We start from the raw sequence: 18,510 nt of genomic DNA on the forward strand, positions 1-18,510 counted from the left end.
GAAATCCATGAACATAATCCACTATAGAAACAAACTCAAAGATAAAAAACACATGATCACACTAAACCCAAGGACTATACAAAGCTCTCTAATCTCTCCCTACTTATTCAATATTGTTCGCAAAGTCATAGCCAGTGCAATCAGAAAACAAAAAGACTTCAAATGAATACAAATTGGAAAGGAAAATGTTTAAATATCACTATTTGCAGATAATATTATAATATACTTAAGTGACCCCAAAAGTTCCACAAGAGAACTACTAAGCCTGATAAAAAAAACTTCAACAAAATAGCTGGGTATAAAATTAGCTCAAACACTTCTCCATTGTTGGTAGGCTTGCAAACTGGTACAACCTCTCAGGAAATCAGTCTGTAGGTTCCTCAGAAAATTGGACATTGCACTACCTGAGGACAAAGCTATACCTCTCCTGGGCATATACCCAAAAGTGTTCGAACATACAACAAAAACACATGCAACACTATGTTCACAGCAGCCTTAATTATAAGAGCCAGAAGCTGGAAAGAACCCAGATGCACTTGAACAGAGGAATGGAAACAGAAAATAAGGTGCATCTACACAGTGGAGTACTCCTCAGCTGTTAAAAACAATGATTTCATGAAATTCATAGGCAAATGGAATGAACTAGAAAATAGCAACCTGAAAGAGGTAGCCCAATCACAGAAAAAGAAACATATCGTATGCACTCAATGATAAGTGGATATTCGTCCCTAAGCTCAAATACCTCAAGATGCAATCCATGAACCACATGAAACTCTAGAAGAAGGATAACCTAAGTCGGGATGCTACACTACTTCTTAAAAAGGGGAACAAAAATATCCATAGGAGTGGGTAAGGTGGAACAGTGTAGAGCAGACACTGAAGTAAGATGATGTAGATTTGCAAGGATGGATTTTCACAAGGTAATGCAAATTAATATAAAAACAAAATTCAGGCATAAAATTGTAAACTCTTTAAGCGAGGATAGATGCCAGAATAGTGTCCCAACTCTATTGACAAAACTGATGAACTGGATGTGGTTAGTGTACATCAGACCTTATAGATATAAGTATTACAACAATCTTCAATGTATGTCTGAGATAAAAGGCCTATTTAATGGACAAAATGAGAGAAATGTGGATTGGTTCCAATGCTGCTTGTGTTAAATAAGTCCCAAAATGGCACAAGATTTCTGCATTTGAGACACTGAGAATGCCTATCCTCAGCTGGTTCTGATTGGAAAACTTGTACAGCTGTTGCCAGGGAGAAGCGGGTATTAACCAAATTCCATTACACCCAATATTTGCTTATCAGGAATTTTTCAATAAATAAGAAAATAACTGGGGTTGGGGATTTAGCTCAAGGCCCTGGGTTCAGTCCCCAGCTCGGAAAAAAAGAAAAGGAAAAAAAAAAAGAAAATAACCACATTGGAGAGCAACCCTACCAATGTAATTAATGAGTAAAAGGCACAGTTATCCACAAATACATGACACTTACTGGACTGGATTCCTATCAAGAAGCATTTGGTAAATCATTGCATACAGCATTATTCTGAAAAATCATCAGAAAAGTCATCCTCTAGATAAATCCATAGTTATAGTCAGTGGGGTAGTGTTTTGCAGCTTAAGAATTCTTTATACAAGAATAAAATATTCAGTGTATTATTAATCTCATTAGTCTAAAAGGACACTGAAGGGAATCTATGACATTCTGTTACAGAAGATTAGTTTTCAGGGGAAACATTATATTCATAATCTTTTGAAGCTGTAAGATATGATCGTCCTCCTACTTTCTTAAAATTGTAATAATATTTCCCTTCAATTACATAAAATTTCTCAACCAGGTATAAAACATTTTGGATGTGTATTACTGCCTTTTCTGTTGATATGATAAAAAACAGTGTCTAACACAACTTAAATAACAATTTATTTTACCCATGGCTTTAGAGGGGTGTACGTTCTCATGTGATGTGACAACAGAAGTATTAAAAATTTCCTTCAGATATTGTGATTTATTGTATATACTTGGTTGGATGTCAGTCATTAGTCAAGGCAAACTTTCGCCTCTTCATTTTTATGTGTCAGCCTACAGAATACGAGTTATAACATAGAAGAAACACTTCTATGTGTCCTGTTTTGTCAACACATTTTAACTATGTTAAAGTTAAAATGTTTAAAAAGAATGTAACACTGATTAAATAATTCATATGTACCCAAACAGCATTTTCATATATACCATAGAAGTCTATAAATATGGTAATCAGGAACTAACTGTGTATCTTACAGTTTATCATGATTGTTATGGATGGGTGCATATTTTTTGATGTTCTATGGTTCTACAGATTCCCAGTACACAGGACTTGGTACTTCATCTTCAAGAAAAAGGAGATTATCTAGAGATGCTAGATAATATAAAAGAAGTGAGCTTTATTTTAATAAATACTTTATTGTATGTGTGCTCCAGTTTGGTGTGCCTTGATCTTGGTCAGTTGCTCCCCAGGGCAATGACCTTGCATTCTTTTGCTGGAAATGCCTAAATTCTTGAGTTAAAGGGATGAAGCAAAATGGTGTTTTATACTTGCTCATTTGAGTCATATAATGAACAGTCCATTTCTTCTACCTTCGCATGAGAACCAGGGGAATTGTGTACTCTGTTCACTGTCAGATGAAAAAGGGCGGGAAATAGCTAGATCAACGACCAAAGTTGAAGGGAGTCTACTATAGCAGTCGCCATTCTGGAGAAGTACCTGATTCAGGCAGGGTGAAAAATTTGTAATTTCACATCACATACTAAATAATACATGAAATTAAAAAAGTAGATTGGTGGATATTTAATTTTGGAAGATGAGCTTGAGACAGTGGATGATAAATTCCTATTTTAGGATCTGTAATGTAGAGATATGTGCAATCTTTGTTTACAAACTTAAATCATCCCCAAATTGTATAGCACATGCCATCATCTGTAGCTTGGTGTGTCATGATATAGATCTCAGCAGTTAACATTTCACATAGAGACAAGGATAAAAACTATCTTATTAATGCCATTCCTTCTATGAAGAAGGACCTGCTGTTTTTCAAAGTCACTTGTATTTATCTTTGCATAAAGTCAATTTTGGTTATTGCTTTATAAATTTCATTATTTATACACAGATGCTATATTCCTGTACTTGTTTCTATTCTCCAATGTATCCCAGGAATTAAGAATTTCCTTCTTTAGCCTAGTAAGAGCACCAGTGGAAGGGGAAGGCCTTGGTCCTGCCAAGACTGAACCCCCAGATGAACATGATTGTTGTGGGGAGGGCCATAATGGGGGGAGAATGGGGAGGGGAACATCAATATATAAGGGGACGGGAGGGGTTAGGGGGATGTTGGCCCGGAACCCAGAAAAGGGAATAACAATTGAAATGTAAATAAGAACTACTCATGTTAATAAAGATAAAAAAAAGAATTTCATTCTTTCTTCTAAAGAGAATTTATATCTTCTTTTTTTGAACAACATGTCTGTAGCTCAGGCTTTTTTTTTTAACTTTTTTTTTATTAACTTGAGTATTTCTTATTTACATTTCGAGTGTTATTCCCTTTCCCAGTTTCCGGGCAAACATCCCCCTAATCCCTCCCCCTCCCCTTCTTGTTCCCCTCCCCATCCTCCCCCCATTGCCGCCCTCCCCCCAACAATCTAGTTCACTGGGGGTTCAGTCTTAGCAGGACCAAGGGCTTCCCCTTCCACTGGTGCTCTTACTAGGATATTCATTGCTACCTATGAGGTCAGAGTCCAGGGTCAGTCCATGTATAGTCTTTAGGTAGTGGCTTAGTCCCTGGAAGCTCTGGTTGCTTGGCATTGTTGTTCATAAGGGGTCTCGAGCTCCTTCAAGCTCTTCCAGTTCTTTCTCTGATTCCTTCAATGGGGGTCCCGTTCTCAGTTCAGTGGTTTGCTGCTGGCATTTGCCTCTGTATTTGCTGTATTCTGGCTGTGTCTCTCAGGAGAAATCTACATCCGGCTCCTGTTGGCCTGCACTTCTTTTACTATGTTTCGTTATGTGCCTTAAATTCCTGTTCTTTCCAGGACTTTGATAATGAAGGGGTGTTGAATTTTGTCAAATGCTTTCTCAACATCTGATGAAACTATTATGTGGTTTTTATCTTATAGTTTGTTTATATGGTGCATTATGTTGATGGTATTCCGTATGTTAAACCATCCCTACGTATCTGGGATGAAGCCTGCTTGATCATGATGGATTATTGTTCTGATATGCTCTTGGATTTGCTTTGCAAGAATTTCATTGAGAATTTTTACACCGATATTCATAACAGAAATCAGTCTGAAGTTCTCTTACCTTGTTGGGTCTTTGTGTCATTTAGGTATAAGAGTAATTGTGGCTTCATAGAAGGAATTTGGTATCTCTCTGTCTTTTTCTATTTTGTGTAATAGTTTGGATAGTTTTGGTATGAGGTCTTCTATGAAGGTCTGATAGAATTCTCCACTGAACCCATCTGAAACTGAGCTCTTTTTGGTTGGGAGACTTTATTGACTGGTTCTATTTCTTAAGGAGGTATGGGGTTGTTTAAATAGTTTATCAGTTCCTGATTTAACTTTGTTGCCTGATATCTGTCTAGGAAATTGTCCATTTCCTCCACATTTTCAAGTTTTGTCGAATATAGGCTTTTGTAGTCGGATCTGATGTTTTTTTGAATTTCCTCTGATTCTGTAGTTATGGCCCCCATTTTCTTATCTGATTTTGTTTATTTGCACACACTCTCTGTGTCTTCTTGTTAGTCTGGATATGGGTTTATCTATCTTGTTTATTTTCTCAAAGAATCATCTTTTGGTTCTGTTGATTCTTTGTATAGCCTTTTTCTTTCTACTAGGTTGATATCAGCTCTGATTTGATTATTTCCTGTCTTTTACTCCTGGGTGTATTTGCTTCTTTTTCTTCTAGAGCTTTTAGGTGTGCTGTCAACCTGCTGACATATGCTCTCTCCTGTTTCTTTCTCCAGGCACTCAGAGCTGTGAGTTTTCCTCTTAGCACAGCTTTCATTGTGTCCCATAAGTTTGGTTATGTTGGACCTTCTTTTTCATTAAATTCTAAGAAGTCTTTCCTTTCTTTCTTTATTTCTTCCTTGACGAGGTTATCATTGAGTAGATCATTGTTCAACTTCCATGTATATGTGAACGTTCTTTCCTGGCTGTTATTGAAGACCAGCTTTAAGAGTAGTGGTTTGATAGGATGCATGGGATTATTCCTCTCTTTCTGTATCTGTTGAGGCCTGTTTTGTGCCCGATTATATTGTCAATTTTGGAGAAAGTAGCATGAGGTGGTGAGAAGGAGGTATACCTTTTGTTATAGGATAGAATGTTGTATTAATATGTGTTTAAGTCCATTTGGTTTATGACTTCTTTTAGTCTGAATATGTCTCTGTTAAATTTCTATTTCCGTGATCTCTCTATTGGTGAGAGTGGGGTGTTCAAATCTCCTAGTATTATTATGTGAGGAACAAGGTTTGATTTGAGCTTTAGTAAGCTTTCTTTTATGTATGTAGGTGCCCTTGTATTTGGAGCATAGATATTGATAAATGAGAGTTCATCTTGGTGGATTTTTCCTTTGGTGAATATGAAGTGTCCTTCCTTATCTTTTTTGATGACTTTTGCTTGAAAATTGATTTTATTTGATATGAGAATGGCTACTCCAGATTAGTTCTTCAGACCATTTGCTTGGAAAGTTGTTTTCCAGCCTTTTACTCAGAGGTAGTGCTGTCTTTGTTTCTGAGGCATGTTTCCAGTAGGCAGCAAAATGCTGGATACTCATTACGTATCCAGTTTGTTAGTCTGTGTCTTTTTATTGGGGAATTGAATCCATTGGTGTTGAGAGATATTAAGGAATAGTGATTGTTGCTTCCTGTTATATTCGTATTTGGATGTGAGATTATGTTTGTGTGCTTTTCTTCACTTTGTATTGTTGCAAGACGATTAGTTTCTTGCTTTTTCTAGGGTGTAGCTTGCATCCTTGTATTGGGTTTTACCATTCATTATCTTTTGTATGGTTGGATTTGTAGAAAGATATTGCGTGAGTTTGGTTTTGACATGGAATATCTTGGTTTCTCCATCTATATTGAGAGTTTTGCTGGATACAGTAACATGGGCTGGCACTTTTGTTCTTTTAGGGTCTGTATGATATCTGTCTGGGATATCTGGCTTTCATAGTATCTGGTGAGAAGGCTGGTGTAATTCTGATAGGTCTGCCTCTGTACGTTACTTGACCTTTTTCCCTTAGTACTTTTAATATTCTTTTTTTGTTTTCTGCATTTGGTGTTTTGACTATTATGTGACGGGAGGAGTTTCTTTTCTGGTCCAATCTATTTGGAGTTCTGTAGGCTTCTTGTATGTTCATGGACATCTCTTTCTTTACGCTAGGGAAGTTTTCTTCTATGATTTTGTTGAAGATATTTACTGGTCCTTTGAGTTGGGAGTCTTCACTCTCTTCTATTCCTTTTATCCTTAGGTTTGATCTTCTTATTCTATCCTGGGATTCTTGTATGTTTTGTACCTTTTTCCCTTTTACATTATTTTTGACAGTTGTGTCAATGATTTCTATGGAATCTTCTGCTCCTGAAATGCTCTCTTCTTTCTCTTGAGTTCTGTTTCATGCTTCTATTCACAACTCCTTGTGTCTTCCTTTGGTTTTCTATATCCAGGCTTGTCTCCCTTTGTGCTTTCTTCACTTTTTCTATTTCCATTTTCAATTCCTTCACCTGTTTGATTGTGTTTTCCTGTAATTCTTTTATGGATTTTTATCTTTCCACTCTAAAGGCTTCTACTTGTTTATTTGTGTTTTCCTGCATTCCTTGAAGGGATTTGTTTATGTCTTTCTTAAAGTCCTCCATCATCACGGTCAAATGTGATTTTATATCTAGATCTAGCTTTTCTGCTGTTTGGATATTCAGTGTTTGCTTTGGTGGGAGAATTGGGCTCCACTGATGCCATGTATTCTTGATTTCTGTTGCTTGGCTTCTTTCGCTTGCCTCTCGCCATCAGGTTGTCTCTGGTGTTACATTGTTCTGATAATTCTGAGAGTGACTTCACCGGACCGATAGGCCTGTGTGTCAGGAGTGCTGTAGACCTGTTTTCCTGTTTTCTTTCAGCCAGTTATGGTAACAGAGTGTTCTGCTTTCATGAGTGTAGTCCTTCCAATCCACTGGCTTTCAGCTGTTCCAGTGGGCGTGTGTCCTGAGTCCACCAGGCAGGTCATTTGGAGCAGAAAAGTTGGTCCTATCTCTGGTCTCAGGTCTGAAGGCGCTCCTCGGGGCTGGGTTTCAGTTCTCAAATAGGTCAGCAGCCAGCAGGCCCTCCACCTCCTCCAGGATCCCTGTGCACAGGGCTCCCAGATGGGACTATGCACATTCCTCTAGAGTCAGAAATGTGGGCAGAGAGTAGTCTCCTCTGGTTTCCCAGGCATGTCTACCCCTCTGAAGGTCTAGCTGTCCCTCCCATGGGATTTAGGTACAGGGAGCTGTTTGACCGGGTATCTTTAGATCAGGGCACAGTCTGGACTGCAGTTTACTGCAGCTGGACTGTGCCTATCTTCCTGTCCCCAGAGGCCCTATACAGTTTCCTCTTGGGCCTGGGATGTGGGCAATGGTAGGAAGAGTTTGCGGTCTCTCCTGCCCTGCAATCTCAGGAGTGCCCACACGTCTGGGCAAAGAATTCTCTCTATCTTGGGGTTTGGTGAGTTCTTGAATTTCTGAATGTTCTACATTCAGTTTTGTGTGACTGATTTTCTCAATTGTTTAGAAATTAGTAGAAAAGTGTTAATAGGGTTCTTTTAGAAATATTTCATTACAATCCTTTTACCTTTCTATTAACTCCAGCCGATGGAATGATTCACAGACATTCAATTCTTAGTTACAAAAGGAGCTTCTGAGATGCAAAAGTTTCTCATGTGCTCATACTGCTGAGTCTGTCAATAGTACAAATCCCACATCTTGTAACATAATCCATATAGCAGGAAGCAGACATTAATTTATGTGTGTGATGGGAGGAAATTTTATTATGGTCCAGTCTATTTTGAGTCTGTGGGCTTTTTTTATGTTCATGGGCATCTCTTTCGTTAAGTTAGGGAAGATTACCTCAGAAAATTTTTGAAGATATTTACTGTCCCTTTAAGTTTGGCGTCTTTATTACCCTCTATAACTACTAACCTTAAGTTTGCTCTTCTCACAACATTGTTGTGTTCTGGATTTCCTGGATGTTTTGGCTTAGAAGATTTGTACTTTTTTTTTCATTTTCTTTGACTATTGTATCAGTGTTTTCTATGGAATCTTCTGCCCCTGAGATTCTCACTTCAACACCTTATATTTTGTTGGTGATGCTTACGTCTATTACTCCTGATCTCTTTCCTATGTTTACTATCTTCAGGTTTGTCTCTCTTTGTGGTCTCCTTATTGCTCCTATTTACATTTTTAGATCCTAGATGGTTTTGTTCAATTTCTTCTCCACTTTCTTAGTGCTATTCTTTAAATCTTAGCGGATTTTTTTGTTTCCTCTTTAAGGCAACTATTTATTTACACGTGTTCTGTATTGCTTTAAAGGAGTTATTTATGTCCTGCTTAAAATCCTCTATCTTGACATGAGATGTGATTTTTAGTCCAAATCTTGATTTGCTGGTATGTTGTTATGCCCATTATTTGCTGTAGTGAGAGAACTGTGTTGTAATGATGAAATTAGTGTTTGTTTCTGATGCTTCGAGAGACCCCCTCGCAGTCCAGACCCCCCCGCAGTCCAGACCCCCCTGCAGTCCAGACACAGCCCGGACCTGAAGGGAATAGGTCAACAGTTCTCTGTACCCAAATCCCGTGGGAGGGAGAGCTAAACCTTCAGAGGCGCAGACACGCCTGGGAAGCCAGAAGAGACTACACTCTTCCCACATTTCTGACTCCAGAGGAAAACACCTAATGCCATCTGGGAACCCGGTGCACTGGGGCTCCAGGAAAAGGCGGCACAGAGCCTCCTGTTTGCCTCCCTCACTGAGACCTCAAAAGCAGTCTCCCATGAGCAACTTGAGCCCCGGGAGCACAGGTAAGACCAACTTTTCTTCTCTAAGTGACCTGCCTGGTAGACTCAGGACACAGGTACACAGAAATAGCTGAAGACCAGTAGACAGGAAAGACTACACGCCCGAAACCAGAACACTCTGTTCCCATAACTGGCTGAAAGAAAACAGGAAAACAGATCTACAGCACTCCTGACACACAGGGCTATAAGACGGTCTAGTCACTCTCAGAAATAGCAGGACAAGGTAACACCAGAGAAAACCTGATGGCGAGAGGCAAGCGCAGGAGCCCAAGCAACAGAAACCAAGACTACATAGCATCCTCGGAGCCCAATTCTCCCACCAAAGCAAACACTGAATATCCAAACACACAAGAAAACCATGATCTAGATATAAAATCACATTTTATCATGATGCTGGGAGACTTCAAGAAAGACAGGAAGAACTCCCTTAGAGAAACGCAGGAAAACATAAATAAGCATGTAGAAGCCTATAGAGAGGCGTCACAAAAATCCCTGAAAGAATTCCAGGAAAACATAATCAAACAGTTGAAGGAGTCAAAAATGAAAATAGAAGCAATAAAGATAGGACACAAATACAGCGCTAGAAAGGATAATAAATGGTAAAGCCCAACATAAAAGAGGCAAGCTATACCCTAGAAAAAGCAAGAAACTAATTGTCTTGGCAGCAAAACAAAGAGAAGAAAAGCACACAAACATAATCTCACAGCCAAATATGAATAAAACAGGAAGCAATAATCACTATTCCTTAATATCTCTCAACATCAATGGTCTCAACTCCCCAATAAAAAGACATAGATTAACAAACTGGATATGCGATGAGGACCCTGCATTCTTCTGCCTACAGGTAACACACCTCAGAGACAAAGACAGACACTACCTCAGAATGAAAGGCTGGAAAACAACTTTCCAAGCAAATGGTCTGAAGAAGAAAGCTGGAGTAGCCATTCTAATATCGAATAAAATTGATTTTCAACTAATAGTCATCAAAAAACATAAGGACGGACACTTCATATTCATTTATCAAAGGAAAAATCCACCAAGATGAACTCTCAATCCTAAATATCTATGCTCCAAGTACAAGGGCAACTACATACATAAAAAAAAAAACCTTACTAAAGCTCAAAGCACACATTGCTCCTCACACAATAATAGGAGGAGATTTCAACACCGCACTCTCATCAATGGACAGATCATTGAAACAGAAATTAAACAGAGACATAGACAGACTAAGAGAAATCATGGTCCAAATGGACTTAACAGATATTTATAGAACATTCTATCCTAAAACTAAAGGATATACCTTCTTCTCACCACCCCATGGTACTCTGTCGTGATGATGACAATTAGTGTTGGTTTCTGATGCTTCGATTCTTGGGCTTGCCCATTGTCATCCAGTTATTGCTAATGTTAATTGGTCTTGTTTTTTCTGACTTTAGCTTGTTCCTCCTGGAATCTCATATACCTCTGATCTTAGGAATGGAATGCTCCTGGGAGACCAGTACTCTCTGGCCTTATTTTGGGTCTGGAGGGCTATGACACACCCTTAGCTCTGGGCTCTGATAAAGATCAGGTCTGTCCTCTCCCATGCCTCCCCACCACTCCAGTGCCAGAAATGTTCCCAGTTTGTCTCTCCTTTAACAACTGTGGAGCAAATGTGTGTTCCCACCTGTGTGCGTCGCAATGAGAACACTCCTAAGATACCATCTCTCTGTGGGATGGTTTTTGGTCTAGAGAGCAATAGGACAGCCCCAGCTCTGGGAGCAGATGGAGACCAGAAGGGTCCCATCTCAGGTTGCTCAGAAATTCCTATGCCTGGTGAGCTTCTGGTGTATATCCCTTTGGACAGTCAGTGGAGAGAAAGTGGGGTTTCACCTGTGGGCTTAGGAGTGAGAGTGCTCCTGATAGACCATCTCTGAAGACCGGTTTTGAGTATGGAGGACTTTGGGACAGCCCCACCTTTGGGCGCAAATCGAGGCTGGAAGGCAGTATCATGCTGTATTGTGTACACATGTATTGTATCTTTTAGGATGTCCTGACCTATGATGATGTGCATGTGAACTTCACTGAGGAAGAGTGGGCATTGCTGAATCCTTCTCAGAAGAGTCTCTACCAATGTGTAATGCTGGAGACCTGTAGGAATCTCAGTGCTATAGGTAATTCAATGAACTTATCATTCACTTTGTAAAATTTAGGCACAATTGGTTTTGTTTAAGATTTGTTTTTGTTTTTAATTTCACTTAAAAATAAGGAAGAATGTAGTGAATAAATTAGTCATGGTTCTAATGTTCACTAAAGAGAGTAACTTAGATGTTGCCTAATTCCAATAATTTAACATACTTTCTCTGATACCATTTTTAGGCTACATTTGGGAAGACCATACTACTGAAGAATATTGTAAAAGTTCTGGAAGACATGGAAGGTAATTTTCACGTGAAAGATGATAAGATAATACCTCCCAAGAAAGTTTCATGTGTGCAGCAAATTTTAAAGAATGCAACAGGGTAAAATACACACTGCAGCACATATTGATTAGGTTATCATTTTATGTCTAGACCCTTTTAATAAGCAAGTAGTACATAGTAAATTGTGGTGAACCTTATTCTGTAACATCATGGCTAAATTTAGTGATATGGACATTTTATGAGATTCAAGAATGCTTTTGTGGAGAAACCTTAAACCCTGTACCACATTTCTGTGAGGAAAACAAAGTGAAATTGTGTAAATGTAATGTAGAAGTTTTCTTTTGTAATGTGTTGAATATAATGTGTTAGTCTTCTTTTTATATGGATGTCATGTGTCCCTATGAATGGAAGCCAGGAGAGCATAGTGATACTGAAAGAAGCAACATACCTCTCTCTTTTCCAGAACAATTAGAAGATGTAAAGTATATACCACTTTGAGGAGAGTTTCTTAATGTGGGAAAGGTTGATAAATATTTAGTTTTTGACCATGATTTTCAATATGTAAACATTCAAAGTGCTGAATCACTTTATGAGATTAGGGTTATAGAAATGTTACTCTTTGCATTGGCACATGTTGCAATTGTAGTATTCCTCAAAGATAGCAAAATTTATCTTCGCAGTCAGGCTACAAACGCTCTGAGTTCATTGAGTTTTCTTCAAATATGTTAATACTCTTAATAAAAATTATGGAATAAATATGAGTCATGTAATCAGTTCTCTTCCTACTCCATGTGTCTTCAAAAATTCAACACAACCCATAATAAAAGGCAACACCTTTGAATGTAAACGAACTCATATTATGTTAAGATCATTTTGCTTTTTACTCTTAAACCAAATTTGAAACGAATTCATAGATATAAAAAGATTCATGAATATAATCAATGTGAGAAAAAATTTACATGTGCCAATTGTATTTGCAGGTATGAAAGAAGTTTTACTGGAAAGCAAACCTTTGATTTTATTCAGTATGGTAATGGCTTTGCAGTTCAGAGTCCTACCCAAAGGCATAATGGAGAGAAGCCCTATGAAAGTAACCTATGTGGTAAAGCTTTTGTACAGAGGAATAATCTCAAAACACATAAAAGGACACATAATGGAGAAGAACCTTCTGAATGTAACCAATGTTGTAAAGACTTTGTAGGAAGCAGTGCTCTCAAAAATCATAAAGGAACTCACACAGGAGAGAAACTCTGTGAATGTAATCAATACGGTAAAGCCTTTGCACAAAGGAGTAGTCTCAAAAGACATAAAAGGACATGTAATGGAGAAAAACGTTATAAATATAACCAATCTCGTAAAGCCTTTGTCCAAAACCATGGTCTACAAAAACATAAAAGAACCCATACATTTCAGAAACCCTATGAATGTAACCAATGTTGTAAAGCCTTTGCAGGAATCAGTGATCTCCAAAGACATATAAGAATTCATACAGGAGAAAAACCCTACGAATGTAACCAATGTGGCAAAGCCTTTGCCCAAAGCAGCACTCTCCAAAATCATAAAAGAACACACACAGGAGAGAAACCCTATGAATGTAACCAATGTGGCAAAGCCTTTGCACAAAGCACTGCTCTCCAAAGACATATAAGCACTCATACAGGAGAGAAACCCTATGAATGTAACCAATGTTGTAAAGCCTTTGCAGGAAGCAGTCATGTCCAAAGCCATATAAGAATACATACAGGAGAAAAACCCTACGAATGTAACCAATGTGGCAAAGCCTTTGCCCAAAGCAGCACTCTCCAAAATCATAAAAGAACACACACTGGAGAGAAACCCTACGAATGTAACCAATGTGGCCAAACCTTTGCATACAGGAGTATTCTCCAAAGACATATAAGCACTCATACAGGAGAGAAACCCTATGAATGTAACCAATGTGGCAAAGCCTTTGCAGACCGCAGTTCTCTCCAGCGTCATAAAAGAACACACACAGGAGAGAAACCCTATGAATGTAACCAATGTGGCAAAGCCTTTGCACAAAGCAGTACTCTCCAAATACATATAAGAACTCATACAGGAGAGAAACCCTATGAATGTAACCAATGTTGTAAAGCCTTTGCAGAAAGCAGTCATCTTCAAAGCCATATAAGAATTCATACAGGAGAAAAACCCTATGAATGTAACCAATGTGGCAAAGCCTTTGCCCAAAGCAGCACTCTCCAAATTCATAAAAGAACACACACTGGAGAGAAACCCTATGAATGTAACCAATGTGGCCAAACCTTTCCATACAGGAGTAGTCTCCAAAAACATAAAAGAACACACACAGGAGAAAAACCCTATGAATGTAATCAATGTGGCAAAGCCTTTGCACAGAGAAGTCGTCTCCAAATACATGTAAGAACTCATACAGGAGAGAAACCCTACGAATGTAACCAATGTGGCAAAGCCTTTGCAGACAGCAGTTCTCTCCAACAACATAAAAGAACACACACAGGAGAGAAACCCTATGAATGTAACCAATGTGGCAAAGCCTTTGTACGCAGCAGGACTCTCCAAAGACATATAAGAACACACAGAGAAGAGAAGCCCTATGAGTGTAACGAATGTGGCAAAGCCTTTGCACAAAGGAGTAATCTCAAAAGACATTAAAGAACATATAATTGAGAAAAACCTTATGAATTAACCAGTGTTGCAAACCCTTTGTAAAATGTGGTGATCAAACCCCGTGGGAAAGAGCCCTCACCGCCTGGTCAGGTGGGCACTCCTGAGGCTGCAGAGCGGGAGAGACCACCAACACTGCCCACCCCTGTCCACATCCCTGGCCCAAGAGGAAACTGTATACAGCTTCTGGGTTCCTGCAGAGGAGGGCCCAGGAGCAGCAGGTCCGCTACATCTGAGAGACCGCCGGAACCTGAAGGGACTGACGGGATAAACAGTTCTCTGCACCCAAATCCTGTGGGAGGGAGAGCTAAACCTTCAGAGAGGCAGACACGCCTGGGAAACCAGAAGAGACTGCACTCTGCATACGTTACTGATTACAGAAGAAAACACCAAACGCCATCTGGAACCCTGGTGCACGGACGCTCGTGGAAAGGGCGGCGCAGATCTTCCTGGTTGCTGCCGCCGAGGAGAGCTCATAAGCAACACCCCACGAGGAAACTTGAGCCTTGGGACCACAGGTAAGACCAACTTTTCTGCTCCAAGCAAACTGCCTGGTGAACTCAAGACACAGACCCCCAGGAACAGCTGAAGACCTGTAGATAGGAAAAACTACACGCCCATAGCAGAACACTCTGTCCCCATAACTGGCTGAAAGAAAACAGGAAAACAGGTCTACAGCACTCCTGAAACACAGGCTTATAGGACAGTCTAACCACTGTCAGAAATAGCAGAACAAAGTAACACTAGAGATAATCTGATGGCGAGAGGCAAGTGCAGGAACCCAAGCAACAGAAACCAAGACTATATGGCATCATCGGAGCCCAATTCTCCCACGAAGGCAAACACGGAATATCCAAACAGACCAGAAAAGCAAGATCTAGTTTCAAAATCATATTTGATCATGATGCTGGAGGACTTCAAGAAAGACGTGAAGAACTCCCTTAGAGAACAAGTAGAAGCCTACAGAAAGGAATCGCAAAAATCCCTAAAAGAATTCCAGGAAAACATAAATAAACAAGTAGAAGCCCATAGAGAGGAGTCACAAAAATCCCTGAAAGAATTCCAGGAAAACACAATCAAACAGTTGAAGGAATTAAAAGTGGAAATAGAAGCAATCAAGAAAGAACACATGAAAACAACCCTGGATATAGAAAACCAAAAGAAGAGACAAGGAGTTGTAGATAAGAGCTTCACCAACAGAATACAAGAGATGGAAGAGAGAATCTCAGGAGCAGAAGATTTCATAGAAATCATCGACTCAACTGTCAAAGATAATGTAAAGCGGAAAAAGCTACTGGTCCAAAACATACAGGAAATGCAGGACTCAATGAGAAGATCAAACCTAAGGATGATAGGTATAGAAGAGAGTGAAGACTCCCAGCTCAAAGGACCAGTAAATATCTTCAACAAAACCATAGAAGAAAACTTCCCTAACCTAAAGAAAGAGATACCCATAAACATAGAAGAAGCCTACAGAACTCCAAATAGATTGGACCAGAAAATAAACTCTTCCCGTCACATAATAGTCAAAACACCAAACGCACAAAACAAAGAAAGAATATTAAAAGCAGTAAGGGAAAAAGGTCAAGTAACATATAAAGGCAGACCTATCAGAATCACACCAGACTTTTCGCCAGAAACTATGAAAGCCAGAAGATCCTGGACAGATGTCATACAGACCCTAAGAGAACACAAATGCCAGCCCAGGTTACTGTATCCTGCAAAACTCTCAATTAACATAGATGGAGAAACCAAGATATTCCATGACAAAACCAAATTTACACAATATCTTTCTACAAATCCAGCACTACAAAGGATAATAAATGGTAAAGCCCAACACAAGGAGGCAAGCTATACCCTAGAAGAAGCAAGAAACTAATCGTCTTGGCAACAAAACAAAGAGAAGAAAAGCACACAAACATAACCTCATATCCAAATATGAATATAACAGGAAGCAATAATCACTATTCCTTAATATCTCTCAACATCAATGGCCTCAACTCCCCAATAAAAAGACATAGATTAACAAACTGGATATGCAACGAGGACCCTGCATTCTGCTGCCTACAGGAAACACACCTCAGAGACAGACAGACACTACCTCAGAGTAAAAGGCTGGAAAACAACTTTCCAAGCAAATGGTCAGAAGAAGCAAGCTGGAGTAGCCATTCTAATATCAAATAAAATCAATTTTCAACTAAAAGTCATGAAAAAAGATAAGGAAGGACACTTCATATTCATCAAAGGAAAAATCCACCAAGATGAACTCTCAATCCTAAATATCTATGCCCCAAATACAAGGGCACCTACATATGTAAAAGAAACCTTACTAAAACTCAAAACACACATTGCACCTCACACAATAATAGTAGGAGATTTCAACACCCCACTCTCATCAATGGACAAATCATGGAAACAGAAATTAAACAGAGACGTACACAGACTAAGAGAAGTCATGAACCAAATGGACTTAACAGATATTTATAGAACATTCTATCCTAAAGCAAAAGGATATACCTTCTTCTCAGCTTCTCATGGTACTTTCTCCACAATAAACCATATAATTGGTCAAAAAACGGGCCTCAACAGGTACAGACAGATAGAAATAATCCCATGCGTCCTATCAGACCACCACGGCCTAAAGCTGGTCTTCCATAACAATAAGGGAAGAATGCCTGTTGTGGTTTGCCTTGAAATTTTCTCTGAATTTGTTAAATAAAGGCAAGAGCGTGAGATTTGGACAGAGGGAAAAGTCAGGAGCAAGAGGGGGATTAGATTCAGAGAATAGGGTTAGAGAGGACAGTTGGCGACAGTTGAGCCAGTGGAACCTGAGCAGGAGGGGGAGAGGATGGAACAGTTGAGAGTGTGATGGGAGGAGAAGGAAGCTAGGAGGAGAAGGGAACGGTTTAGAGACAGGATGGGGAACTGAGAAGAGTTAGAAGAGACAGGAGATGGAGAGAGGGGAGAAGCTAGGAGTCGTTGTAAGAGAAAGAGAAACTAAAGCATGAAAGGGTTGATATATTTGGGAGAGTGAGTAAAGTAAAGAGAGAGAGAGAGGAGAAGCAAGGAGTCGTTGTGGGAGAAGGAGAAGCTGGAGACTTGGTAAATAAAAGGTGCAAGGGATAGATGGTACCGGGCTTTGTATGTTTAAGTGGGCAATTATATCTTACCAATTGGATCTAAGATTATTGTGTGGTGTGTTTTTATATGTAAGAGTCTCAGTGTAAGAAAGTGTGTGGCTGGGCTGTGTTTCCGCCAAGATATCCAGCAGATATCTGGGGCACTAAGGTGTGGAACCCAAGCAGGGTAAAACACCCAGAGAAAAACATTTACCGTTTCATTTTTATTTTTTTATTTTTATTATTTTTTACAACAACATATGGCGCCCAACTAATCCATTAGAACTCAACTAACCTGAGATAAAAGTTTACTTCCCTCTCAACCCCAGAATAGGCCTCTGATAGAGATCCAGGCAGGAGTACTGGTGGATTGGGAATTGACTGGGTCTGAGGGGTCTACGAAGAATCGAGAGGACTGCACGTATTCTGAAGCAGAGGGAGAAAAAGGTACAAGGGACTTCAGATCAGGTATTACTTTGATGTAAGAGAGATATATAACTTTTGATACTTAAAGATGAGAAACACAATGAATATCTTTTGGGCCTTATGGAATGATATTTTGAATGGTCTGACAGTTGTGAATTTTGAGGAAAAAGACACTTTATCATTTACCAGTATTGTAATATTCATTCTTCTGATCTACTATATCTTCTCAAAAGACAGGGCCCTAAATAGCAAATTTCTAGCCTTAGAACAGAAGATACAGGTAATTATGGAACAACATGAACAACAGAAAGAGAAAATTAAATCTTGGCAATGTAGCCTAGAAGGAACACTAGAATTAAAGACACAGAAAATTATAGATCAGAATAAGAGACAGAAAGATGAAAATGAAAGTGGTAGACAGGAACTAGAAAGGATGTTAGAACAGAACATACAACAGCTCACAGATTATACTGAACAGCAAAGAGAAAGTAATGAGGTTTGGAAGCAAGACTTAGAGAATAACTTTTTAAAATTAATCAATCAAAAGATAATGGATAACAAATTATTAGAAGTACAATATAATGAAAAATTCAAAGTGTGGAAGCAAAACCTTGAACAGAAAATTCAGGAACTCAAAGAACAGGGGGAAAGACAGAAAGAGAAATATGAAGCATGGGTACAGACTTTAAGAGAGGAATTTAAAATTACAACTAAAGAAAAAACTCAGGTAGAGACAGAAGATAAAATTAGGGAAAGCCAACCTAAGGTTATTAGGAAACAAACTTTAGTCTATCCAGTTAGTGTACAACAAAGGCCTCCAAACGATGATCATC

General features: G+C 39.1%; 1 protein-coding gene across 1 annotated transcript in view; it reads left to right on the plus strand.

Moving 5' to 3' along the window:
• LOC148006598 (uncharacterized) overlaps nucleotides 1-17,313 on the plus strand; it is a 37,053-nt gene extending 19,740 nt beyond the window's left edge. The window contains exons 2-4 of the mRNA XM_087655017.1: nucleotides 11,090-11,216; nucleotides 11,422-11,482; nucleotides 12,446-17,313. Coding sequence (XP_087511143.1) covers nucleotides 11,090-11,216; nucleotides 11,422-11,482; nucleotides 12,446-14,120 — 1,863 coding nt within the window. The 3' untranslated portion in view covers nucleotides 14,121-17,313. The remainder of the gene's footprint in view (nucleotides 1-11,089; nucleotides 11,217-11,421; nucleotides 11,483-12,445) is intronic.
• The last annotated feature ends 1,197 nt before the right edge of the window (nucleotides 17,314-18,510 follow it).

This window comes from Rattus norvegicus, chromosome 3 (assembly GCF_021556685.1).
Source record: "Rattus norvegicus strain SHRSP/BbbUtx chromosome 3, alternate assembly SHRSP_T2T, whole genome shotgun sequence".
NCBI lineage: Eukaryota > Metazoa > Chordata > Mammalia > Rodentia > Muridae > Rattus > Rattus norvegicus.